At 41.2% G+C, this 26,411-nt stretch overlaps 1 protein-coding gene across 42 annotated transcripts in view; it reads left to right on the top strand.

Moving 5' to 3' along the window:
• The window catches only part of LOC101283030 (low affinity immunoglobulin gamma Fc region receptor II), a 214,320-nt gene extending 205,763 nt beyond the window's left edge, over positions 1-8,557 (top strand). For 32 of the 42 annotated variants that reach the window (XM_049707943.1, XM_049707946.1, XM_049707906.1 and 29 more), the window contains 5 exons: positions 2,591-2,845; positions 3,454-3,573; positions 5,784-5,840; positions 7,799-7,836; positions 7,946-8,557. In XM_049707943.1, the coding sequence (XP_049563900.1) occupies positions 2,591-2,845; positions 3,454-3,573; positions 5,784-5,840; positions 7,799-7,836; positions 7,946-8,035 (560 nt within the window). In that variant the 3' untranslated portion in view covers positions 8,036-8,557. Of the gene's footprint in view, positions 1-2,590; positions 2,846-3,453; positions 3,574-5,783; positions 5,841-7,108; positions 7,247-7,798; positions 7,837-7,945 lie in introns of all 42 variants that reach the window. The other 10 variants (XM_049707929.1, XM_049707916.1, XM_049707967.1 and 7 more) reach the window with 5 other exon arrangements.
• The last annotated feature ends 17,854 nt before the right edge of the window (positions 8,558-26,411 follow it).

Below are 26,411 nucleotides of genomic sequence, written 5' to 3'. Positions count from 1 at the left end.
CCCTCAACCTCCTCCCCCAGGCCCAGATGTATCCAAGACCACAGCTGGGAAACCTATTCCAGGTAAACCAGACCTTGGCCCAGCATGTGCCTCTAGCTTCTCAACTCATCCTGATGCCTATTAGGGCAGTGGCAGTAGTCCAGCAGGAGGGGCTGTCTGCTCAGGCTGCTGGAGGCCATGTAGATGCAGTTTAGGTAGAGAACTTGGCACTGAGGAGCAACAGGCTTAGCCCAAAGCTCCACCCAGAAAGCTATTCCCCTGTTTAGCCTCCCCCAGGCCTCTAGCCAGGCCCTAGCTGTGGCTCAGGCTCCCTGTAGGGCCTCAGGCCAGTTCTTTAGCCTTAGTCCAGCTGGTGGGGGCAGTGGGAAGAGCAGGCAGAAGTGGCCACCCACCTGGGCCTTTGGGTCAGTGGCCCTCCTCAGGAATAGGTGGTGCTTGGAGCCATCCCAGGAGAGGCACAGGAGTGGTGGAGCCCTTGCCTGCATCCCAAACATGGACCCTGCTGCAGCTCCTCTGCCATCACCCATGCTAAGATCCAGGGCAAGTGCCACAGGGGTCAAGAGGACTCTAGCTGGGGTTCAGAGAATTCCAGTCACGGTAAAGAACTCTCTCCAATGTCCCTGGGCCTTTATCGGTGAGAGCTGGACATGGGGAATGTGACCCAGGAACCTCCATACAGCTGTGCCTCCACCAGCACTCATGGCATCAACCCTGTGTTCCTGTCCAGTAATCTTAGCCACTGGAGTGCAGAGGAGGTGTATGAGTTTATTGCTTCTCTACAAGGCTTCCAGGAGATTGCAGAGGAGTTTTGTTCCCAGGAGATGGATGGAAAGGCCGTTTTTTGACTTAAAGAACACCTCGTGAGTGCCGTGAACACGAAGCTGGGCCCTGCCCTCAAGACCTGCACCAAGAAATTGTCCTCGAGGAGACCTAAGGTGGCCCTCGTGCACAAACCAGCCTAAGGCTGACACTTCCACTGTCCAGGTTACAACCTGGTACCAGTAGAGACTTTGCTGAGAAGAAAGTGCTGTTCCAATGATGTGCACCTTCAGTAGAGGGGGTTACCCAGACAGGGAGGAGAACTGCAAGAATTGGTTGCTGGCGCTACATGGAAGCAGCTTTGACACTTTCTCCGGGTTCTACTCCATTAAAAAAAATCTTCACGTGCTTCCCTGGTGGCGCAGTGGTTGAGAGTCTGCCTGCCGATGCGGGGGACACGAGTTCGTGCCCCGGTCCGGGAAGATCCCACATGCCGTGGAGCGGCTGGGCCCGTGAGCCATGGCCGCTGAGCCTGCGCGTCCGGAGCCTGTGCTCCGCAACGGGAGAGGCCACAACAGTGAGAGGCCCGCGTACTGCAAAAAAAATATATATATATCTTCACAATTCTCAGCATTCCCACCTATCCCAATCCAACCTTTATAAAAGAGGCAGCCTAGGGAACCAGGACTGCTCACCTAATCCTGGAGTGGAATGTCTAGCCAGGGCCTGAGTTCCTCAAGAGGAGGGATACACAGGATGGTATGGGAGGAAATGGGTGGAACGCAGGGGTGCCTCCCCAGTGGGAGAGGTGGGGTTTTCCAGCTTGTGTGACCCAAGTAGCAAGATGTGGTGCTCCCCACCTTCCCTGTGGATTGTCCCACTGTAGCCGTGGCCCAGAGTTTTCTCTTCGTTGTCACTCCCTCCCTCAGTATTGAGCATTTTCACCTGCATTTCCGGCAGGCTCAGCAGCCAGTGTAGAGACTGTTTTGGCATCATTCCGATCTGCTGAAGGGGCTAAGCGTGGTTGACTGTCACACGTATGGCTGTTGTCATTTCTTTCTCATGTCCCGACTCCCTTCCAACGTATCTGTTGTTTTCTACCCTTTCTTTCCAATTCCAACTCTACTCTGTCCTATAGCTTTAGGAAAAAGGAGTGTGTGGGCTGAGGTCAGATTATAAGTACCCACCTTAGCCTCTATTCCCTATACGACAAAGAAAGTAAATATCTTTTTCCTCAGTAAAAGGATGAAAATCGGGGGAAAAAAGTACACAGCAGGCTAATGGCCCACCCATGTCACTGCTGCCAAAGTCCCCGCTGAAGTGAAATGCCATATTTACTAACATGCACCAAATAAGCTAACATTTGTTAGATGTCCGTGACTTTCCCCAAAGACACTTGACTCTGCTGTGTTCCCCCCACATGTTGCCTCCTATGTCAGACTGGGTCCTTCCCTCCCTCCCTCCCTCAGGGAAGGGACTGTACTCCTGGGTCTCCTGTGTCCTTCCTGCAGAACGAAGCCTGTCGGGCAGGACAGGAACAGGAAGACAAGCATATGCTGAGCACCTACTGTGTGCCAGGAACTACTGTAGATAGCTAATGGTGTTATTGTGACTCTTTTCACATACGAGGAAACGGAGGCCCAGAAGAGTTAAACTATTTGCCCAAGATCACAGAGCTCATACATGATGGAGCTAGAATTACAGAGCAGGGGTGTCTGATTCCAAACTTAAGCTCTTCCCTCCACACACAGTGGCCCACCAGTAAGGATGGTCTGGGTCTCGGATTTGAGTGAAGACCTCCTGGGTCCTGGGGTCCCTTTGTGTCTTTCAGACTGGCTGCTGCTCCAGACCCCTAGCCTCGTGTTCCAGGAAGGGGAGCCCATCGTGCTGAGGTGCCACAGCTGGAGAAACAGTTCTCTGAATAAGGTCATATTCTTCCAGAATGGAAAATCCAAGACGTTTTCCCATCTGCGTTCCAACTTCTGTATCCCACGAGCAAACCTCAGTCACAGTGGCGAGTACCACTGCACGGGATTTATCGGGCAGACGGTGTACTCATCACAGCCTGTGACCATCACTGTCCAAGGTGGGAACTCTGTGCAGATGAAAGGAGGGGAGAAGAGGGGTTAGACATTTAGGGGTAGGGTCACATGGACCTACAAGGAGATCTGAGCAAACCTGGGCTCTGGGGCAAAGGGCAGGGGCATGGCACCTTGCTAAGTGCTGGCCAGAGCTCGGAGCCCTCAGCTTCCAGGTGATAGGTGACAAGGCTGTTGTTCCTCTTTGAAATATAGGCCCCATCACACCAAGCCCAGCAGTGGAACAGAGCTCTCTCATTGGTGCAGAAGTTCTCTAAGCGCCTGGACATTCCTAAGAGCTGAGGTTTTCCTAATTTCTTCTCATGTCTCATGATATGTCCATTCACTCTCAAAGGCATGGCATGTCCTTGACAGTTCAAGGCTCTGCTGGGTACAGTGGTGGAAGCGTCAGGTTCACCCTCCCTGCCATCCCCGAGGGGCTAAGAGGAACCCTTCCCTCTGCCTTACACACTCAACAGCGTGCCTTCATTAGATTAGCAGAGAAACGTGGGTATGGGAGAGGCACAAGCCCAGTTCCAGAAATCCTGTGCAGGTGAGGTGGAGGGGGGAAGTGAGTGTTGTGTTGGAGGAGGGACAGGACGCCTGTGTTTCCCAGGGTCCAGCTGGAGCAACTCCTTGTCGGTGACGATCGCGGTGGCTGTAGTCGCTTGGATTGCTGCAATGGCTATTGCTGGCACCATAGTAGCCTGGTTCTGCCTCAGGCGAAAGATTTCAGGTTTGTGCCTCCCCTCGGTCCCTCTTGTTATCACTTCCTACTTAGTCAAGGCCCTAACCCCAAACATTGCTAGAACCCTTATCTTTGGGCTAGAGCATCCTTAGCATTCAAATATAGTCCCATATTTTATTCATGCATTCATTTAACAGGCCTGAACAAACTTGCGTATGTGTCAAGCACTGTGATAGACTCTGTGGATGATGCCAGGATAAAGATGTTCAGTCTCTGCCCTCAGGGAGTTCATAATATTGTGGGGAAGACTGAAATGCAAATAGATCAGTATAATTAGAGGGTATAAGACCAGTATTAGAGAATGCAAAGGCTGTGACGGGGGACAGAAGAGCTGGCGCAAGCCAGCATGGGCCGGGGCAGTTAGAGAAGGCTTCACAGGAATGCAGTGTTGTGTCGCGACTGAAGCACACCGGGTGGGGCCAGACTGCCTGGGTTTAAATCCCAGCTCCTCGGCTCACCAGCTGGATAACGTTGGGTGAGTTAGGCAATATGTGGAGAAGATGGAGTTGGTGTATTCATTTAAGAATGTGCAGATCATGACCTGCTGAAAGAGGAGGCACAAGCCACCCACATGGGCTTGGCAGCTCCCTCAGCATCTGATTTCACTTCCCAGATTGGGGAAGTGAAAACCCCGGGGTCATTTTGATTGAAAGTACAATTTCGGTACGCTCACGCAAAGGAAGTGGAGTCACAAGACTTGCTACTTACAGATCCCAGAAATGGGAAAGGGGGTGGCAGTCCTCTGTCCCCGGTCATGGGTGAGCAGGAGAGAGAGAGCAGTGTAGCAAGCAGCTAGTACTTATAAAGTGATTGGGGCGGAGGACACTATTTTGCGGGCTTAACGCTAAGGGGTTATTTTAAAAGGTGCCCCAGGAAAAGCAAAGCGAGAACTGATGGCGGGAGTCCTAAATTCAAGTCCTTATCTCAAATGTTCCGATTCTGGGTGTAAGCAGGTTATCACACTGTAAAATGCCTAGGCGGCAACTCAGGAAAACAAAGTTGTTTTTTCAGGAAAATAAACGTTGTTTTTCTCATCACATTCAACTTCTCTGTGCCTCAGTTTCTTCATCTGAAAAATGAGGCCACGAATAGAACCTACCTCACAGGGTTATGAGGGTGAATGAGCCGGCAGCTAGAGGACAGCAAACATCACATAGTATAAGTTGTTATCGTTACGCAGGAGGTGATGTTTGAGGGTAGCAGTTAACCAGGCGAAGAGGATTAGAAGAGCATTCCAGGCGTGGGGGCCAAGGCATGGAAATGAGAAGCATTGTGGCTAGGATGGGGATCATGGAAGAGTAAGGAGGTTGCTGTAGGCAGTTTGATGCCATTGAAGCCATAAATTACGAGGCAGAAAAAAGGAGAGATGAAGCAGGGCAGAAGGATGTATTCCAGGTCATGGAATCCACGCAGGCTACCTTTGAAGAACTAAGCTGTATTCCAAAGGCGTTGGCAAGAGCACAGGAGGGCAGTAACCACGTCTCCTTGTTCTGCGCTCTCCCCCGTCCGTCCCCCGCCAGCACCTAGCACATGCTTGCCACGCAGCAAGATGGTCAATAAACATTTGTTCACTGACTGATCAGCTGAAGAACTTCAACTCTCGGAAAGCAGCCTCCTTCCCCCTTAGTACTAACATTAAAGAGCGGAGAGAGAAGGGAAGGTGTCCTCCTACAAATCTAATAAGCAAATGGTCACGATTCATAACACTGAAAAGCTAGCTTGCTGGTGAGAGAAAGTGCTAAAGATATCCAGATACAGAGAAAGTAAAAGGGAGAAAAGACTCAGAGCCATTGACAAAGAGAAAATAATACTGCTAATACCTCACAAAGCACTTTGCAGTTGGTTCATAGCCAAGACCTCAGTTACTGATGATAAGTAAATGTAGAGATTCAGGGAGAGACACCGAGAGGGAGAAAGAGGTGTTTTTTAAAAGGCAGAGCAAGCTTAAGAAAGATGCAATAGAATGGCCTTTCTGACAGTCCCAGGAGTCCCTACTGTTAACCTAGCCAACTTACATCTCTCTAGACCAGCCCTTGTACAGGCTAGAGCAGTCCCTGGGGAGTGGGGAGGAGAGGAGGTGTCTGTGTGGAAGAAGGGTGTGTGTTGGTTCTAACCCAATCTTACCTCTGGTCATCCTTGGTCCTGAAGACTCAGGTCCTACCCCATAATCCTACTAACCTCCTATGTGCCCCTCCTAGCCCTCCCAGGAACCCTTGAACACAGGGAAATGGGAGAGACCCTCCCTGAGGAACCAGGTGAGTGCAGCTCCCGCTCTGGGGGCTCAATGACACCCTGCCTTGTGCATCAAGAAGCTGCTTGTGTGAGTTCTGCTGGGAGCACAGGAGAGGGAGGGGGCAGTGGGCAGAGGGCAGGGGCTCAAATCTCTTGGTCAGTTCTGAGACTAACTCCTGGGCCTAAAGAGGACCTCACTGGAGACAAGGAGAAGATGAACACCTGTCCTAGATAGAGAGGCGAGGGCCTTGTCCGAGTTTCTGGGGTCAGAACTGCTGGGGATTTTTCCAGAGCAGGACATCAGAGATACTTAGGTCTTTCTGTGAAGCTTTGGAAGAGCTGGCAGAGGACTGGGGTTAGACGCTGTAAGACTAAGGCAAATAGAACTAAGGGGATAAAATTCTAGAGGAAAGGAGAAAGAGCCCTAAGGAATAAAACCTAGATTTGCTGCAGAGTCTGTCTCTGTGGAATGATTGGGTAAGGGTAACAGGGCTCAGCTCTTAGTGGAACATTAAGAGGAGATTTCGGCCTGAGAAAGTTCTGGGGTACCACGTGCATTAGTGGGCTTTACCCTGTGGGCAAATCTTGGTTCTAATGCCCACTCGTGTAGGCTTATTAAAACGCAGGCCTGACCCTAGCTCTGTCACTATCATAAAATGGAATCTTGAGTGTCATTCCCGCTCTTGGGGTTTAGTCACCTCATTAAGGAGATGAGTGGGTTGGCCTGGGTGATCTCTAAGCCCTTCCAGGCCTGACATTCTGAAAGTCAGTGACCATCCAAGCCCTGGCCCAAGTGGGAATGTGTTAAAGGAGCAGTAATATTCCAGGCGACTTCCTGACTGCAGTTAAAGCCAGAGCACGAAGGAAACGGGAGCTTTCTCTGGGGACTCCCAGACAGCAGAAATGGACAGGAAAAAGAAGCCTTCGAGGACTCCACCTCAGGTGGCTGGAGTATGACTCAGAGCAGAGCCAACAGGTTTGAGAGCTTGAGCAAAATGGCACAGCTGTCCGGCTGCGCTTTGAGCAAGGCCCCTATGTCCTGTGGCCAGGCCAAATGGGGATATGGACCAGAGTCTTCACCAGGGCCAAAGTGCTGTAGAAAAAAGTGCAAACACGAGTGGATTAGCCATTTTGATGTTTGCTTCTACCTACACCGGCATAAATATATTTCACAAGGCATTTATTTCGCAGGAAGGCACTGGGGCTGATGGTTTCCCAAAAGGCACAGCTAAGTTGCCGGGATGGTTGAGGGATGCATTAGAAGGAGAATTCAGGACGTGGTTTGTTCCAGAAGCTGGAGCATGGCACACAGGGACTCATTGTGTCCTGGAGATGAATGAAGACACTAGATGCATTGTCTCAGACTCCCTCCCCACTTCCTGAGGAATGCTGCTTTGCAGTTACTGAGGCTGCTTTTCGCACTGGCAAAGTGAGTTTATTGGCAAAAACATGAGGACATTTGGATGTGTCTTAGATCTTTACCAGGGAGAGTACTGGCTGGGTTGCTTGCTTCCTTCTTTCTTTTCCTCCAGCCTCCCTTGCTCACTCTCACTCTCATGCTTTCTTTCTTTATGAGATCAGGGAGTGTCAGATTCTTCAAAGTTCCAACAGAGATATACTACATCTGGCCAATGTGGAAAGGCCACCATCTGTGGCTGGCAAACATCTGGATTACTTCACTCTAATACCAACACCCCCATCTCCTCCCCAGTATATCTCAGATCCCCGAAGCTGCCTGGTTGCTTTGAGGAAAACTCAGTGATCCTCTGAAATGAGTGCAGCACAAATAAGCGCCTCCCTCTGCTAGTGTGGCCCGTGCGGGAGGCCATGTCTGGGATACCAAGGGTGGGTGGGGGATGAAGCTTTTGGCCTGCAGGCCTGAGTTGGGGATCAGTGGTCCTCGCCTCAAGCCTGGTCTGGGCCTCAAGCAGCAGCGCGGGTAGGCAGTGCCCCCGCTGATCTCTGTTCTTTTTGCCCACAGCCAATCTCGCTGATGCTGAAGAGGCTGCCAAAATGGAGGTGAGCCATCCCGGCCACATGCTTCTCCTTCTCCCCTGCCGCTTCTTCTGTTGCCTTCATTCTTGTGACCTCTCTGTGGATCCCCATTGCTCCTTTCTGCTTTCTCTAGGCTGAGAATACAGTCACCTATTCACTTCTCTCGTATCCGGAAGTTGCAGAGGAAGAAACAGAGTCGTCGGTTTACCAGAACAACATTTAGTTTTCATTTTCTTGCCTGGAACTTGGGGAAGAGAATCAGAGAGGCCAAGATCTGGTGTCTTCTGTCCTGAATTCCTCTGAAGGAGGAGAAGAGGATGCTGCAGTTCTAAAGGAGAATGACTCTTCCAGAGTTATCTATGTGAACCCTAAATCTCCCTGTTTTGAAAGCCACAGACGATATGGTCTCAGATAACTGAATGCTGATTTCTTCTGTGCTTCAGCACTTCTCGCCATCAGGACTCTTCTGTTATATATCCACAAAGCCAGTGAAAATTACCTTTATTAAGAGATTGTAGAAACATGGGAAATGCTTATGTTACAGGTTACATGAGAAAAATTAGATAAGTATGTATGATTTCAAAAATGTTGAGATAGACTAACATATGCCAATATATTAAAAGTGATTGTTTCAGGGTGGTGGAATTATTGGTGCTTTTCATTTTCTCTGTTAATTTTTCTGTACAGATCATATATTACTTTTATAATAAAATACTACACTAACAACATTACCTTTTAAACACTGTACCGGTTGGAGTGTAGACTGATTCGGGGTCTGTTTCTTTTCAATGGTAAGAATCTTGGGAAGGTAGTAATGGGTAGGAAGTGAGGGAGAGAAAAGATTTGGAGTGTAGGACGAGTACCCCTCTTCTAAAAACTGAATATCCGTCTTCCAATGAATTTGTGTTCTTGTTTTCATGTCTCCTTCCCCTTCCTCCCACGGCAAATAAACACCAGTTCTCAGGAAGCCAAACTTCAGATGAGTCCTCAGTGGAGACTGCTGACTCTGCCCTGCTGTTCTCCTATTATAGTTAACAGAAGGATGTGAACTTCTCAGAGAAGTTCCCGGTAGGTTAGAAACGTGACTGACAGCTTCGTTGGGAGTTTGGTTGGTGCCCTTGGAGAGGGCTCCTTTTCCTGGGAGTCTAAGAGCTTCACTGTGCAACATTCTTGCAATCAGGATTTAGCAGCTTCCTTTGTTGGGTAGTTTCCATAGCTTTCTATAATACTCACATATTGTATTTCATACTCACATATCATTATAATAATAAGGAATAGTAATTGCAATTACTGGGTTATTGAGGAGCTTACTTTATGCCAAACTACATGCTTTAGAATTAGAGCGTTTAAGAGTATTAGCCATTCATAGTTCTTCTTTTGCGATTTTCTTGTTCACATACTCATGCCCATTTTTATAGTAACCATGTATGTCCCTTTATTTATATATTACATGGTAGCAACTTATTTATAAGTAAATTATTTTACTCTGCTAATTTTTAAAATAAAATTAAAATACAGATAAGCAAAAAAGATAACTAAGATTACCTATAAATTCACAAATCAGAAAGAATCAATGCTAAGTGTTTTTTTCGGTTTTAATACTTTTTTATTGAAGTATAGTTGATTTACAATATTGTGTTAATTTCTGCTGTACAGCAAAGTGATTCTGTTATACGTATATATACATTCTTTTTTAAATATTTTTTTCCATTATGGTTTATCATAGGATATTGAATATCGGTCTCTGTGCTACACAGTAGGACCTTGTTTTTTTATCCATTCTGTATATAAAAGCTTGCATCTAATGCTAAGGTTTAAAAGATGTCAATCCACATTCCTGTCTATAGCAATATGTGTAAACATATGGATCACATTAGATTTTTACAGATAGGCAAAAACTCATACTCATTGTGAGCATGAAAACTCAAATAATACAGAAATATAAAGAGGAAAATTGAGAGTTCCATTTTGTCCTTGCCCCCCATCCCCATTCTGTTCTCCCTTTGGTGGGTAACCGCTGTCGAACATGTGGAGTATATTTGTTTTTTTTTTTTTTGATATGCATCTAATACATATTTATAGTTTTTTTAAGGCCATAAATGGGATCACACTTTACATATGCTTATGCATTTGGTTTATTTTGATTAATAGTTTATTATGGAGCTCTTCCATGGAAGTATTTTTTTAAGGTTTATATAATATTCTATAGAACAATTTCTATGCCCTATTTAATTTAACCAACATTTTAAATATTAGCACTTTTTCATTGTTATACACAATACTTCAATGACCAACATTCTTGGATGATTATTTTGACGACACGTGTATTTCTGCAGGATAAATTCCGAGCAGTAGAATCATTGGCTCAAAGGATACTCTCATATTATCTTTAAGAAAGCAGTTTACATGTCCTCCCAAAGGAGGACATATTAGGGTACCCATTTCCTGACCTCCTTGTCAATATTGAGTGTTTTTAATTTTTGCCAATCCAATTATAATGGACAGTGTTCCTATCCAGCATGAATTTCCCCTGATTCCAGTAACAGAGCCTGATTTCCCTTTGACTAAATAGCTCTACCTCCCCTCAGTCCAAGTGGGTAGGTGGGCTGACTTCATGCCTGATTTTAGAGGAGAACATGCGCCCCAAACTGGGTCAATCAGGAGCTGTTTCCCTGGAATTTAAATCTTGAGCAGAGTGACACTATGACTGAAAACAAGTGAAGTTCACTCATCCCAATAGCACTGCCCAGATGGGACTAACTTCCTACAGCCCTGAATTGGCCCTGTTTCTTATAGTTTCTAAGATCCTTCAACTTCCTTTTATATCAGTTAATTTAAATTTGATAGAATTCTCCTATAATATCCTATGGGCTTGATACCTTTTTTAGGATAGACCTTTGACAAACTTTTTTCCCTGTCATTATTTGTCTGATCAGGCTTTTCTATCTCTTTTGGAGTCAATTTTGAAAAATGTTACTTTCCTAGAAAATCATCCATTTTAGTGGTATGCAGCTGTACACTGTATTTTCTTCTATTTTTTGGTAATAATTTGTGTCTGTACTTACATCCCCCCTCTCGTACCTAGCTTTTGGGCTTGCTTGCTTTTTTGTCAGATGACTTCCGCTGGAAATAACAGGAAATCTGATTCAACTTGGCTTAAACAATAGGAAATGTATTATCTCACACAACAAAAAGTTCAGAGACAGGGTGTCTCCAGTGCATCAGGACTCTGGATCCGCTTTTCTACAATCCTTTGGGCATTGCCCTTGGCCTAGCAGCACGATGATTATAGCAGTTCCAGGCCTCACTCCCAACGATCTATAGGAAGAAGGGACTAACTCTCTCTTCTATGTGTCTCTTTCTTAAGAGTGAGAAAACCTTTCTCCAGCAATCTTCCCATCACATCGTATTGGTCAGGAATGGGTCACGTGTCCATTTCTAAATCAATCACTAGAGGGGGAATAACCTACTTTAGCTTAATCATTTTGAGGTGGAATAATTTTTTGAAGAGTCAACCACCTTGACCATTATATCTGTTTACCTTAATCAGGCTTGCCAAATGTTTGTCTGTCTTTTTTGGTCTTGTCACAGCTTTGGACTTAATGATCAAGTCTTTGCCTTTTGTTTGTTTTCTTTTCTTTTTCTTTATTTCATTTTTTTTTTTTTGGCCACACTGTGTGGCATGCAGGATCTCACTTTCCCAACCAGGGAAAGGTGGAGTCCCCTGCAGTGGAAGGCGCCCCCTGCAGTGGAAGGTGGAGTCTTAACCACTGGACCACCAGGGAAGTCCCCTTTTTGTTTGTTTTCTAATGTAGTATTTCTTTCTTCTACTTTCTTTCTTTATTTTTAAAATATTTATTTATTTTCTTTATCTATCTTATTTTAATCCTTTTGGCTGCGTCCAGTCTTAGATATACATGGTATGCAAGATCTTTCCTTGTGGCGCATGGACTCTTCGTTGCAGTGTGCGGGCTTCTCTCTAGTTGTGGTGTGCAGGTTTTCTCTCTCTAGTTGTGGTGTGCAGGCTCCAGGGCGTGTGGGCTCTGTTCTTTGTGTCATGCAGGCTCTCTTGTTGAGGTGTGCGAGCTCAGTGGTTGTGGCGCATGGGCTTAGTTGCCCCACAGTATGTGGGATCTTAGTTCCACGACCAGGGATTGAACCGGCATCCCCTGAATTGGAAGGAGGATTCTTTACCACTGGGCCACCAGGGAAGTCCCTCTTCTACTTTATTTGGATTTACTGTATAATTCATTTATTTCTAAACTTCTATTTTTAAACAAATTCACAAAAGGCTATAACTTTCCCCCTTATTGCTATTTTGGCCACATCTGTTAGATTTTTTTTTAACATCTTTATTGCAGTATAATTGCTTTACAATGGTGTGTTCGTTTCTGCTTTATAACAAAGTGAATCAGTTATACATATACATATGTTCCCATATCTCTTCCCTCTTGCATCTCCCTCCCTCCCACCCGCCCTATCCCACCCCTCTAGGTGGTCACAAAGCACTGAGCTGATCTCCCTGTGCTATGTGGCTGCTTCCCACTAGCTATCTATTTTATGTTTGGTAGTGTATATATGCCCATGCCACTCTCACTTTGTTACAGCTTAACCTTCCCCCTCCCCATATCCTCAAGTCCATTCTCTAGTAGGTCTGTGTCTTTATTCCCATCTTACCCCTAGGTTCTTCATGACTTTTTTTTTCCCTTAGATTCCACATATATGTGTTAGCATACGGTATTTGTTTTTCTCTTTCTGACTTACCTTACTCTGTATGACAGACTCTAGGTCCATCCACCTCACTACAAATAGCTCAATTTCGTTTCTTTTTATGGCTGAGTAATATTCCATTGTGTATATGTGCCACACCTTCTTTATCCATTCATCTGATGATGGACACTTAGGTTGCTTCCATCTCCTGGCTATTGTAAATAGAGCTGCAATGAACATTTTGGTACATGACTCTTTTTGAATTATGGTTTTCTCAGGGTATATGCCCAGTAGTGGGATTGCTGGGTCGTATGGTAGTTCTATTTGTAGTTTTTTAAGGAACCTCCATACTGTTCTCCATAGTGGCTTATCAATTTACATTCCCACCAGCAGTGCAAGAGTGTTCCCTTTTCTCCACACCTTCTCCAGCATTTATTGTTTCTAGATTTTTTGATGATGGCTATTCTGACCGGTGTGAGATGATATCTCATTGTAGTTTTGATCTGCATTTCTCTAATGATTAATGATGTTGAGCATTCTTTCATGTGTTTGTTGGCAGTCTGTATATCTTCTTTGGAGAAATGTCTATTTAGGTCTTCTGCCCATTTTTGGATTGGGTTGTTTGTTATTGAGCTGCATGAGCTGCTTATAAATTTTGGAGATCAATCCTTTGTCAGTTGCTCCATTTGCAAATATTTTCTCCCATTCTGAGGGTTGTCTTTTTATCTTGTTTGTGGTTTCCTTTGCTGTGCAAAAGCTTTGAAGTTTCATTAGGTCCCATTGGTTTATTTTTGTTTTTATTTCCATTTTTCTATGAGGTGGGTCAAAAAGAATCTTGCTGTGATTTATGTCATAGAGTGTTCTGCCTATGTTTTCCTCTAAGAGTTTGATAGTGTCTGGCCTTACATTTAGGTCTTTAATCCATTTTGAGCTTATTTTTGTGTATGGTGTTAGGGAGTGATCTAATCTCATACTTTTGCATGTACCTGTCCAGTTTTCCCAGCACCACTTATTTAAGAGGCTGTCTTTTCTCCACTGTATATTCTTGCCTCCTTTATCAAAGATAAGGTGACCATATGTGCATGGGTTTATCTCTGGGCTTTCTATCCTGTTCCATTGATCTATCTTTCTGTTTTTGTGCCAGTACCATAGTGTCTTGATTACTGTAGCTTTGTAGTACAGTCTGAAGTCAGGGAGCCTGATTCCTCCAGCTCTATTTTTTGTTCTCACGATTGCTTTGGCTATTCGGGGTCTTTTCTGTTTCCATACAAATTGTGAAATTTTTTGTTCTAGTTCTGTGAAAAATGCCCGTGGTAGTTTGATAGGGATTGCATTGAATCTGTAGATTGCTTTGGGTAGTAGAGCCATTTTCACAATGTTGATTCTTCCAATTCAGGAACATGGTATATCTCTCCATCTATTTGTATCATCTTTAATTTCTTTCATCAGTGTCTTATAATTTTCTGCATACAGGTCTTTTGTCTCCTTAGGTAGGTTTATTCCTAGATATTTTATTCTTTTTGTTGCAATGGTAAATGGGAGTGTTTTCTTAATTTCACTTTCAGATTTTTCATCATTAGTGTATAAGAATGCCAGAGATTTCTGTGGATTAATTTTGTATCCTGCTACTTTACCAAATTCATTGATTAGCTCTAGTAGTTTTCTGGTAGCATCTTTAGGATTCTCTATGTAGAGTATCATGTTATCTGCAAAAAGTGACAGCTTTACTTCTTCTTTTCCGATTTGGATTCCTTTTATTTCTTTTGTTCTCTGATTGCTGGGCCACATCTGTTAAATTTTGATATGTATTTCTGTCATTGCTATTTGTCTCTAAATAATCTATAACTTTTGTTTTATTTCCTTCTTAACTCAAGGTTTATTAAATGAGTGTTTCATTCTGTTTGTTTGTTTTCTTTCCAAGGGGAATGAGCACTATCTTTTTTGTTGTTATTTTCCACTTTTATTGCACAGCGATGTGGTCTGTATGATTTTTCTGCATGTGAATGTTTTAAATGTGTATGTGGAGACAATGCTTTCTTTCATTTTTAAATAAATTAAAATTTTTCTGTTAAAGTAATACACACATAATTTGAATTATATAACAGAATACAAGGCATATAACAAGAAATAGCTGATTCTTGTCCCTTCCCTCACATCTCCTCAGTCCTGTTCCCCAGAGGCAATCATTTTCAACAAGTTCAGATATGTAGTCTGTTAATTTATCTCCGTATTTCCAAATGATACAATATGCTACGATTTCTTGATTTTAAATGTTAGATATTATTCATTTGATTTCCTACTATAGAATATGAAGACTGTTCTTATTATACCATGGTTACTCAGTTCCCACTTTCCTTACCCAGTGCTCCAATATAGTTTTATCACCATTTTATGGCTACTGTTCATTCCTGAGACAAATAGTATTTTCTGATTACGTTTCTTCTCCTGAATAATCTTTTTCTCCATCTAGAGATAATTACTGCTTCATTTTTGTCACGTACTTAGTTTTCTATGTGCCTATTATTAGCTTTTTCCAAATTTTTCAAAAAGTTTTTGAAGCAGATTAATGCTTTCTCATGTGGGCAAATGCACCAAATAGTTTTTCATCTTCTTTTTCTTTCTTCTTCTTTTTCCATCAGCAAGAAGTTTCTCCTGGAAATCTCTTTCTTTGACACTAATTTGGATTGTTTGATCTCTAGGCCTCCTGCACAGCTGTTGTCCTGGGACTTCCCTTCCTCTGTTTTTTGTATTAAACCCCTTTTTCCTGAATTTTATGTATTCCCATTTCTTGATTTACTTGGTTGGAGCAAGTTTGCCATGTGTCCTGAGAAAGGGTGTGTGGGTGATATAACAGATGCCGTTGATGCCCAACCTCATATTCACTCAGCTCACCTGAGTTCACCTGCACTTGCTGGCTGGTTCAATTTCTCCTGAGAATTAAACTAAGGTAAAGGAAAATTAGTCACCTGGAAACACCTACTCCCCCTGGATATGAGAGAGGCCCTAAGTGTCTAGCTTCTCCTTTTATAGATTTTCCAGCTATCTCCTATTTTCAAAATCATTCCTGATCCACATCTTGTGTTGTACCTAATTCCTCCAATTCCTGAACTTTTCTGGGAAATTCCAGGAAAATTGTTTTGCTTTTCAATACCATTCCCCTCATTAGGGAAATAAAGTCAATTCCCTATGACTCAATTTTCTATAACAGCATGACCAAGATTTGTGGTCACCCCAACATTGCTTCATAGATATTAAATAAAATATTATTGGTAAATGGTTGAATACTAAAGAGACAGCGTTATACCCCTGTTTATCTTAATCAGACTTGTCAAAGACTATTTCATTGGTCTTTTCACAGAATTAACTTTTGATTGTTTGATCAAGTCTTTTGTTTGCTTTTTATTTTGTACATTGAAATCTCTTCCATATTTGTAATGATTTTTACTCTTGAATAATATCTCCTTTCTTATTTCTAATTTTACATTTTTTTAATACCAAAGAATATGTATAAAGCCATCTATGATATTTACTCCACTAGTCTCTTGTTTATTGTATTCCTGTGTCCACTGGAATTAAATATTCCTTAATTTCCTTTTTATTTTTGTTGAAAAACACAATTTCATCAGAGTATTTAAATTATACAAGTATTTATATCAACGAGATTACTTAAGACTTAACTATTAGTCAGATAAACTCTTCAATTTATTATTTCCACATATCCAATGAAAATCTCTGTCTTTTAATTGTGCGTGCTTTTGGTATGAAGTCTAAGAACTCTTTGCTTAGTATTAGATCCCAAAGACATTTCTCCTGTATTTTTGTAAAATTTTATTGTTTTACATTTTATATTTAAGTCCATCATCCATTTTGGGTTCATTTTTTTATGAGGTGTGAGACTTAAATTGAGGCTCTTTTTTTTTGCTATGAATTACCAACTACTCAAGCAACCGTCTATTTAAAAAGCCTTTCCCCATTGAATTACTTTTGCACCTTTGTCAAAAGTCTGTTGGGCATATTTGTGTGGGTCTATGTTCTGTTCCGTTAGTTTATATGTCTGTTCCTCTGCCAATCAAGTCTTGATTACTGTAGATTTATTTCTCTCACTTTATTCTTTTTCAACATTATTTTGAACTATTCTTGTCCCTTTGTCTTTCTATGTACATTTTAGAATAATATTGTCTATAACTACAAAATTATCTTGTTAGGATTTTGACAGGAATTGTGTTAAACCAATATATTAGTTTGGGGAGGAATGGCCTCTTTACTATGTTAAATTTTCTTATCCATAAAACATGGTATGTCTCTCCATTTATTTATATTAAAATTTTTTTCATCAGTAGTATGTAGTTTTCATCATACAAATCCTGTACATGTTTTGTTAGATTTACACCTGTTATTTCTTTTCAGTGATTATAAATGGTATTGCATTTAAAATTCCAGAGTCCACATGTTCATTGCTAAATATATAGAAATACAATTAAATTTTTACTCTTTACCTGTGTTTTGCAAACTTGCTATATATTCACTTATTAGTTCTAGGAGTTTTTTATGAATTCTTCAGATTTTCTACATAGACAATCATCACGTACAAGTAGGGATATTTTTATTTCTCTCTTCCCAATCTGAAAGCCTTTTTATTTTATTTTCTTACTTTATTAAACTGGCTAGAACTTTTAGCATTATGCTGAGTAAGAGTGGTGAGAGCAGACATCTTTGACTTGTTTCCTATCTTAGCGGGAAATCAAGCAGTGTTTCACTGTTAAGTATGATGTTAGCTGTAAGCCTTTTATAGATGCTCTTTGTCAAGATGAGGAAGTTCTTTTCTATTCCTCTTTTTTTTTTTCCTGAGACCTTTTATCTCAATGGGTGTTGATTTCGTCAAGTGCTTTTTTTTGCATTAATTGATGATCATCTGGGACTTCCTGGTTGTCCAGTGGTAAAGAATCACCTTCCAATGAAGGGGACATGGGTTCAATCCCTGGTCAGGGAACTAAGATCCCACATGCCAAGGGGCAACTAAGCCCGTGCACCACAACTACTGAGCTTGCATGCTTCAGTGAGAGAGCCTGTGTGCTGCAAACTACAGAGCCCATGTGCCCTGGAGCCTGCATGCCACAACTAGAGAGAAGCCTGCGCCACAACCAAAGATCGGTACGCCTCAACGAAGACCCCACGTGCAGCAACTAAGACCCGATGCAGCCAAAAGAATAAAGAAAATAAATAAATAGAATTTAAAAAATTGATAATCATCTGATTTTTCTTCTTTGGCCTGTTAATATAGTGAATTACACTGAAAAATTTTTTAAATATTTAAGCATCCTTACACCCCAGGAATAAATCCCACTTTGTCATGGTGTGTAATTCTTTTTTATATGTTGCTAAATCTATTTGCTAATATTTTGTTAAGAATTTTTGTATTTATATTCATGAGAGTTATTAGTCTGTAATTTTCTTTTTATATGTGTGTTAAACCTGTATTTGTTTTGGGCCAAGGATATGGTCTATCTTGGTACATGTTCCATGGGCACTTAGAAATAGAGTGTATTCTTTGTCTGGCTTTGGTATCAGGTAACTTCTTAAACTGAATTGGGATGTGTTCCCTCATCTTCTATATTCTGGAAGGGACTGTAAAAAATTGGTGTTAATTCTTCTTTAAATGTTTGGCAGAATTCTCCAGTGAAACCATCTTGGCCTGGAGATTTCTTTTGGGGGAATTTTAAAGTTACGAATTCAATTTCCTTTATAATTATAGAGCTATTCAATTATCTATTTCATTTTGGGTGAATTGTGGTAGCTTGTACATTGCAAGGAATTGTTCCATTTTATCTAAGTTGTCAAATTTATGTTTATAAAATTATTTGTAGTATTTAAAAATTTTCCTTCTGATATATGCAAGTTCTGTAGTGACAGCCCCTGTTTCACCCAGATATTGGTAATTTGTGTCTTCTTTCCTTTTTTTTGGTCAGTCTTGCTAGACGTTTGTCCATTTCTTTTTAATCTTTTCAATAAACATCAACTTTCTGTATTTATTTGTTTCACTGATTTTCTCTATCTTTTCTCTATGTTCATTGTTTTCTGCTCTTCTCATTATTTCATTTCTTCTGTTTACTTTGGACTTATTTTGCTCTTCTTTCTCTAGGTTTTGAGGTGGGAGTTTAGATGATTGATTTGAGATTTTTCTTTTTTTTTTTTAGATTTTTCTATTTTTTTAATGTAGTGGTTCATGCTCTAAATTTCCCTCTCAGCAGTACTTTAACTGTGTCTTACAAATTTTGATATGTTGTATTTTCATTTTCATTCAGTTCAGTGTATTTTTTAATTTCCTTTGAGACTCCTCTTTGACCCATGTATTATTTGGAAGTATGTTGTTTACTTTCCAAGTGTTTAGAGATTTTTCTGTTCTTTTTCTGTTTGACTTCATTGTGTCTGGAAACCATGCTCTTTATGATTTCAATTCTTTCAAATTTGTTGAGTTGTTTTTTTGTTTGTTTTTGCCCAGGATGTGATCCAGCTTGGTGTATATTCCATGGACACGTGAAAAGAAATGAGTGTTCCACTGTTACCGGGTGAAGTGTTCTACAAATATTAGATCCTGTGGGTTGATGGTGTTGTTGAGTTCTTCCATATCCTTGTTAATTTTCTGTCTAGTTGGTTTATCGATTGTTGAAAGAGAGACGTTGAAACCTCCAACTGTAGTTGTAGATTTGTCAAGTCCTCCTTCCATTCTATCACTTTTTCTTCACATATTTTACAGCTGTACTATTTGTTACATATTAATGTAGGGTCTTTTTGGTGGATTGATCCTTTTATCATTATATAATGTCCCTCTCTGTCTCTGGTAATATCTTCTGCTCTGAAGTTTACTTTATCTGATGTTTTTGTGGGTAAGGTGGGGCCACATTTTCCCCTGCGATATTGCTGGAGTGGAGCATTCATTGTCTGAATGTTTTTGATAATGCTAAGCTGGTCCTTTTCTAGTCATTTGGCTAGAGAGAACATACTTCTGCTGGGGCTTCTTTTTTTGGCTGTGCCATTGGTATTTCTGGGTCTCTGGTTTTCAACTCCAAATTTGAGATATAAAGCAAGGAGAAAACCCAGGTAACATACCACTGTGTCATTCTTCAGGTCCTAAAGTCTCTAGCTGTTCTACTTTTTTCTCCCCAATTTTTAAGAATCTTATTACATTATATGTAATGTCCAGGACTTTTATTTGTGCTTAGTAGGAAGAATAGGGAAAAGTGCCTTTTACCCACATTCCCAGAAGATGTCTGAAGCGTTATATTTTTTATATGCATACTTAAACTTATATTTTCTATCAATATGTAGAGTTAACCATAGGCTATATTTTCCTCCTGAACTTGTTGTGGGGAAAAACTCCCAACCAAACTCTCCACAGGAAAAGTCTCTAGGTGGAGGAATTATGTGTGATTTTCCCTTTATTTCCTTTTTCTGTGTTTTCTACACTTTCGACAATTGGCATGTATCATTATAAATTATATTTGGAAGCTCGATGTTCTATGTGCCCTATGTTATTATTGTGAAGTAAAACCCTATCCATTTCTACATCACTTCTACCGCAAAATAGAATTTTATAGGCCTTCTTTTTGCTTATAGTGCTAAACAATTAAAACTGCAGGTCCTAATCTGAAAAATGCATCTTCGTAACTAATCAAAGAAGTCTCAGAAAGAGATGTCCCCTCTCTCCTGGATCAACAGAGGAGCATTATCCTTCTGCCTAATAAAGCTGGCTCAAAGAATCCAATTTGATATATTGTTAAACTGAAGACTTTGATAAGAATATCAGAAGATCTGAAATGCATAATTCTATTTGGTTATCTTATTTCATAATTTGTTACTTGGGCAATCATGTAATTGACATCTCTGTATTCCTGCACAGAATCAATACTTATAAAATTGCTCTGTCAAAGAAGAGACAGTTATTGACACTTGCACTTTCTCAGTCATGAGTCGGGAGAAAGAAGCCTATGGTTCTGCTAGATAGTCTCCTTCAACGAAGACATTGAGAGACTTATTTCAATTAATTAACAAATTACATTAATAATAAGTCCATGTGGAGCTGAATAATAAGTCCATGTGGAGCTGAAAGCTGAAGGCTGTGGTCTGTGCTGACAGGCCCCAATAAAGCAGCAAAGGGAAGGCAGATAGACCATCATTTTGGGCACCAGCAAGAGCCTGCTTGCTTCTGTGATGTACCTCTTGCCGGCTCAGAATAACTCTGTTTTGCTGAATCAATCTGCAGAGCTATCACAAAGAGAGTAAGGGACTTCCCTGGTGGTGCAGTGGTTAAGAATCCGCCTGCCAGTTCAGAAGACCCGGGTTCAAGCCCTGGTCCGGGAAGACCCCACATGCTGTGGAGCAACTAAGCCTGTGCGCCACAACTACTGAGCCTGCGCTCTAGAGCCAGTGAGCCACAACTACTGAAGCCTGTGTGCCTAGAACCCATGTTCTGCAACAAGAGAAGCCACTTCAATGAGAAGCCTGTGCACCGCAACAAAGAGTAGCTCCCGCTCGCCACAACTAGAGAAAGCCCACGCGCAGCAACAAGGACACAACGCAGCCAAAAATAAATAAATAACAAAGAGAGTAAGAAAAAATGCACACAAATATATTGTTTAATCCTCTGTGGTCCAAGAACCTCAAGCAGTTTCACTTTCTCAAGGAGAAAGAGCCCAGGGCACTATCCTCTGAAATACTCTTAATTCATTTATTTGCTGCCAGCAATCAGGTTAAAGGAATAGTTCCGAGCACTATCTTCCAGGAATATGTGAGTTTTCTTTATGAAAATGAGGTCCATCTGGCAGCAGGGTGAGTTTCCTCATACTTCTGGTCTCCTGGAGGTAAGGAGTTGGCTTTATTTGGGAACAGGGAACTGCTTCCTGGAAGAGAAACAATAGCGTGAGAGGTCTCGTGCATCAGGGAGCTCAGAGCACCTTTGTACATGCTTTCTGAATGTGTGTTCTAAAACTCTAATTGTGGACTTCCCTGGTTGTGCGGCGGTTAAGAATCCACCTCCCAATGCAGGAGACACGGGTTCGATTCCTGGTCCAGGAAGATCCCACGTGCCATGGAGCAACTAAGCCCATGCACCACAACGACTGAGCCTGTGCTCTAGAGCCCACGAGCCACAACTACTGAGCCCACGTGCCACAACTACTGAAGCTCGCACGCCTAGAGCCCGTGCTCCGCAACAAGAGAAGCCACCGCAATGAGAAGCCTGCCTACTGCAACGAAGAGTAGCCCCTGCTCACCGCAACTACAGAAAGCCCGTGTGCAGCAATGAAGACCCAACGCAGCCAAAAATAAATAAATAAATGATAAAAAAAAACACCTCTAATTGTAGGTGAAACACGCATCCAAAGAGGGGTATGTCAATTCATATCTGGCATGTCTGGAGATGTCCAGCTTCTACCTGAGCAACCTGAAACTGGACCTGAGTGTATTCTTTCTTTTTTCCTTCCCCTTCCTCCCTTTTTCCCCCCTCCCTCTCTCTCTCATTTCTCCCCTCCCTTCCTTTGTTCCTTCTTTCTCTTGGAAGAAATATAAAAACAAGCTAAGTCAAGACGTGAGGAGTAACTTAGTGTACTGCAATACCTTTTCATATCTTAGGAATAAGACGGGTGGCACTATTATAGATCCTATAGCTTTGCAAATAGTCATCCAAGCACTCAGTAGCTACAGTGTTGCTATAGACAGTAAAAGGACAATAAAACTTTATGCCAATAAATTTGATAACTTAGACAAAATGGACAAATTCCTGGATGTACAAAAACTATCCAAGTTTATTCAAGGAGAAATAGATAACCTCAATAGCCCTATATCTATTAAAGAAATTGAAATTATTATCAAAACTTTCCCACATAAAAACCTCGAGTTTCAGATGGCTTCACTGGTGAATTCTCACAAACATTTAAGGAATAAATAATACTAATTTTACACAAAGTCTTCCAGAAAATAAGAGGAAAGAACACTTCTCAACTCAGACATCCAGGCAAAGACATTATAAGAAAAGAAACCTAGAGACCAATGTTTCTCATGATCATAGATGCAAAAAAGGTTAAACCAAATTTTAGCAAGCCCAACAGTATAAAAAAGGACAGGCTATCTTGACCAATGCAAGGTTGGTTTTATATTTGAAAAGCAGTTAATGTAATTCACTATATTAATAGAGCAAAAAAAAAATCATCATTTCAATAGATGCAGAAAAAGCATTTGATAGAATTCAACACCCATTAATTGTTTTTTAAAAATAATAAGTGGGGGGCTTCCCTGGTGGCGCAGTGGTTGAGAGTCCGCCTGCCGATGCAGGGGACACGGGTTCGTGCCCCGGATCGGGAAGATCCCACATGCCGCGGAGCGGCTGGGCCCGTGAGCTATGGCCACTGAGCCTGCGTGTCCGGAGCCTGTGCTCCGCAACGGGAGAGGCCACAACAGTGAGAGGCCCGCGTACCGCAAAAAATAATAATAATAATAAATTTAAAAAATAAAAATAATAAGTGGGAACAGAAGGAAACTTCCTTAACCTGATAAAGGGCATATATAAAAAACTTACATCTATCGTCATTAATAGTGAAAGACTGCATCCTTTCTCCCCAAGATCAGAAACAAGGTGAAGATGTCTGCTCTTACTACTCTGATTCAGCATAGTCCTGGAAGTTCTAGCTAGTGAGATAAGGCAATAAAAGAAAAAATTTAAATGCACAGGTGGAAAGGAAGAAATAAAATTTTCCGTATTTGAAAATGACCCAATGATCTATGTAGAAAATCCCAAAGGATCTATATTTTAAAACTCCTATAACTAATGAGTGAGTTCGGCAAGGTTACAAAGTCAATATACAAAACCGTTTAGTATTTCTATATAACAACAATGAACAATCAGAAATTTATTTTTTGAAGTACCATTTACAATAGCATGAAGAATATGCCATATTTAGGGATACATTTGACAAAAGATGTGCAAGATATATATATATACTAAAAACTGCTAAGAGAAATTTAGGAAGACTTAAATGGGGAGCATGCTGTGCTCGTGGATCAGAAGACTTGGAATTGTTAAGATGTCAATTCTCTCCAAGTTGATCTATGGAATCGAAGTCCCAGCAGGTTTTTTTAAGAAATAAATTTATTTATTTTTGGCTACGTTGGGTCTTCGTTGCTGCACGCGGGCTTTCTGTAGTTGCCGCGAGCAGGGGCTACTCTTCATTGCGGTGGCTTCTCTTGTTGCAGAGCACGGGCTCTGGGTGCTTGGGCTTCAGTAGTTGTGGCTCGTGGGCCCAGTAGTTGTGGCTCATGGGCTTAGTTGCTCTGCGGCATGTGGGATTCCTGGACCAGGGCTCGAACCCGCGTTCCCTGAGTTGGCAGGCGGATTCTTAACCACTGCACCACCAGGGAAGTCCCCCCCTTTTTTTTTAAGTTGACATGCTGTTTTTAAATTTTATATGGAAGTGCAAGAATGTTTGTATGGAAATGCAAAATTTATATGCAATAGCTTTTGAAAGTTTGAAAAAAAGAACAAAGTTAGAGTGCAGACGTACGATCACAAACATTTGGCCGATTTATTTTTGATAAAGATGCCAAGGCAATTCAATGAGGAAAGTATAATCTTTTCAACAATGGTGCTGGAACAATTGATAGCCATATGTAAAAATTAAACCTCAACCCTCATTTCACACTATAAATAAAAAATTTACTTAAAATGGATCCTATATTTAAATGTAAGCACTAAGCCTATAAAACTAGAAGAAAACAGCAAAAAATCTTAATGACCTTAGGTTTGGCAGAGATTTATTAAATATGATTAAAAAACTATATATAAAAGAAAAAAATTATTCTGTAAAAGAGAAACTGATAAATTGGACTTTATAAAAATTTTAAATGTCTGCTTTTCAAAAGACAATGAGTGGTGATCATTTGGTAGCACATAGAAATATCAACTCACTGTGTTGTGCACCTGGAACTAACATAGTGTTGTAGGTCAATTATACTTCAATAATAAATTTTAAAAAAAGAAAAAGAAAAGAAATACTGGACCTCACACACACAAACCCCACAAACACACATACACAAATTATTTGGATGATACCCCTCCAAAAAGAAAGACAATGATAAAATAAAATGACAAGTCAGATTGGGAGAAAATATTTCTAAAACTTATTGCCTGATGAAGGACATATATCTAGAATAAAAAAAACCCAAACTGTTACAACTCAATAATAAGAAAACAAACAACCCAACTTTAAAACATGGGCAAAAGGTTTGAATGAATGCTTCATTAAAGAATATATACAGTTAGACAGGGAAAAAAAAGAGAATATATACAGTTAGTAAATAAATACATGAAAAGATGCTCTGCATCATTAGTACATGGATGTTTATATCAGCTTTATTAATAATTGCCAATCCTTGGAAGCAACCAAGATGTCCTTCAGTAGGTGAATGGAAAAATAAACTGTGGTATATCTAGACAGTGGAATCTTTTCTTTTTTAAGCTTTATTTATTAAAATTAATTTTTTAATTTATTTTTGGCTGTGTCCGGTCTCAGTTGCGGCACGTGGAAGGGAGGCATGCAGGATCTTTCATTAAGGTGCGCGGGCTCTTCGTTGTGGCGCGTGGGTTTCTCTCTAGTTGTGTCGTGCGGGTTTTCTCTTCTCTAGTTGTGGCGTGCAGGCTCCAGAGCGGGTGGGCTCTGTAGTTTGCTGCACACAGGCTCTAGTTGAGGGGAGTGAGCTCAGTGGTTGTGGCACGCGGGCTTAATTTCCCTGCAGCATGCGGGATCTTAGTTCCCTGACCAGGGATCAGACCTGTGTCCCCTGCATTGTAAGGCGGATTCTTTACAACTGGACCACCAGGGAAGTCCCTGGAATTTTATTTCGGGCTAAAAAGAAATCAGCTATCAAGCCATGAAAAGAAATGGAGGAAACAAGTGCATATTGCTAAGTGAAAGAAGTCAATCTGAAAGGGCTACACAGTGTATGATTTCAACTGTATGGCATTCTGGAAGAGGCAAAACTATGGAGACGGTAAAAAGATTAGTGGTTTCCAGGGGTTGGGGAAGTAGATGGATGAATAGGCAGAGCACAGAGCCCAGAGGATTTGTAGGGCAGTGAAAATACTCTATATGATACTATAATTATGGATACATTTGTCTAAACCCATAGAACGTACAAGCCCAAGAATGCACCCTAATGTAAACTGTGGACTTTGGGTGATTATGATGTACTAGGTTTATCAGTTTTAACAAAGGTACCAATTCTGGTGGGAGCTGGCAATAAAGAGGGAGGCTGTGCATGTGTGCGGGCAGGAGGGATGTGGGAACTCTCTGTCCCTTCCCCTCAGTTTTGGGGTGAATCTAAAACTACTCTTAAAAAACAGTTTTCAAACATGAAACACCCACACACATGCACACACACACATGCACACACACATCTGACCTAAAGTGTGCCAGAAAAGGAATTAAGAACTTTTTGTCCCCACCAAAAGGCTAATAAAGAAATTCACAGAAAAGAGAGAAGAAAGTAAGGTTCAGAACAATAAATACAATATTATTCAATTTACTAAAGTTTATAGTGCAAAATTATATTTATTACAACTGTAAAATAAAGGGAGTGATACTTTGCTGTACATCAGAAAATGAACATAACATTGTAAATCAACTATACTTCAATTTTAAAAATAAATAAAATTTAAAAAGCAAAAATAAATAAAATAAAGGGAGTGGTAAATGCAAGATCAGGATTGTGGTTGATTGTCACAGGGAAGGAAGAGGATGAAATCAGAAGAGACCCACACAGTACTTCAAGGATAATGGTAATACTCTATTTCCTCAACTGGGCGAGGGTGCAAAAGTCTGCCTTGCATCATTATTCTTTAT

The sequence above is a fragment of the Orcinus orca genome, chromosome 1 (assembly GCF_937001465.1).
Source record: "Orcinus orca chromosome 1, mOrcOrc1.1, whole genome shotgun sequence".
Taxonomy (NCBI): Eukaryota; Metazoa; Chordata; class Mammalia; order Artiodactyla; family Delphinidae; genus Orcinus; species Orcinus orca.
Note: the sequence above shows the minus strand (reverse complement) of the source record. Positions and strands in the feature narration are given on the sequence as shown.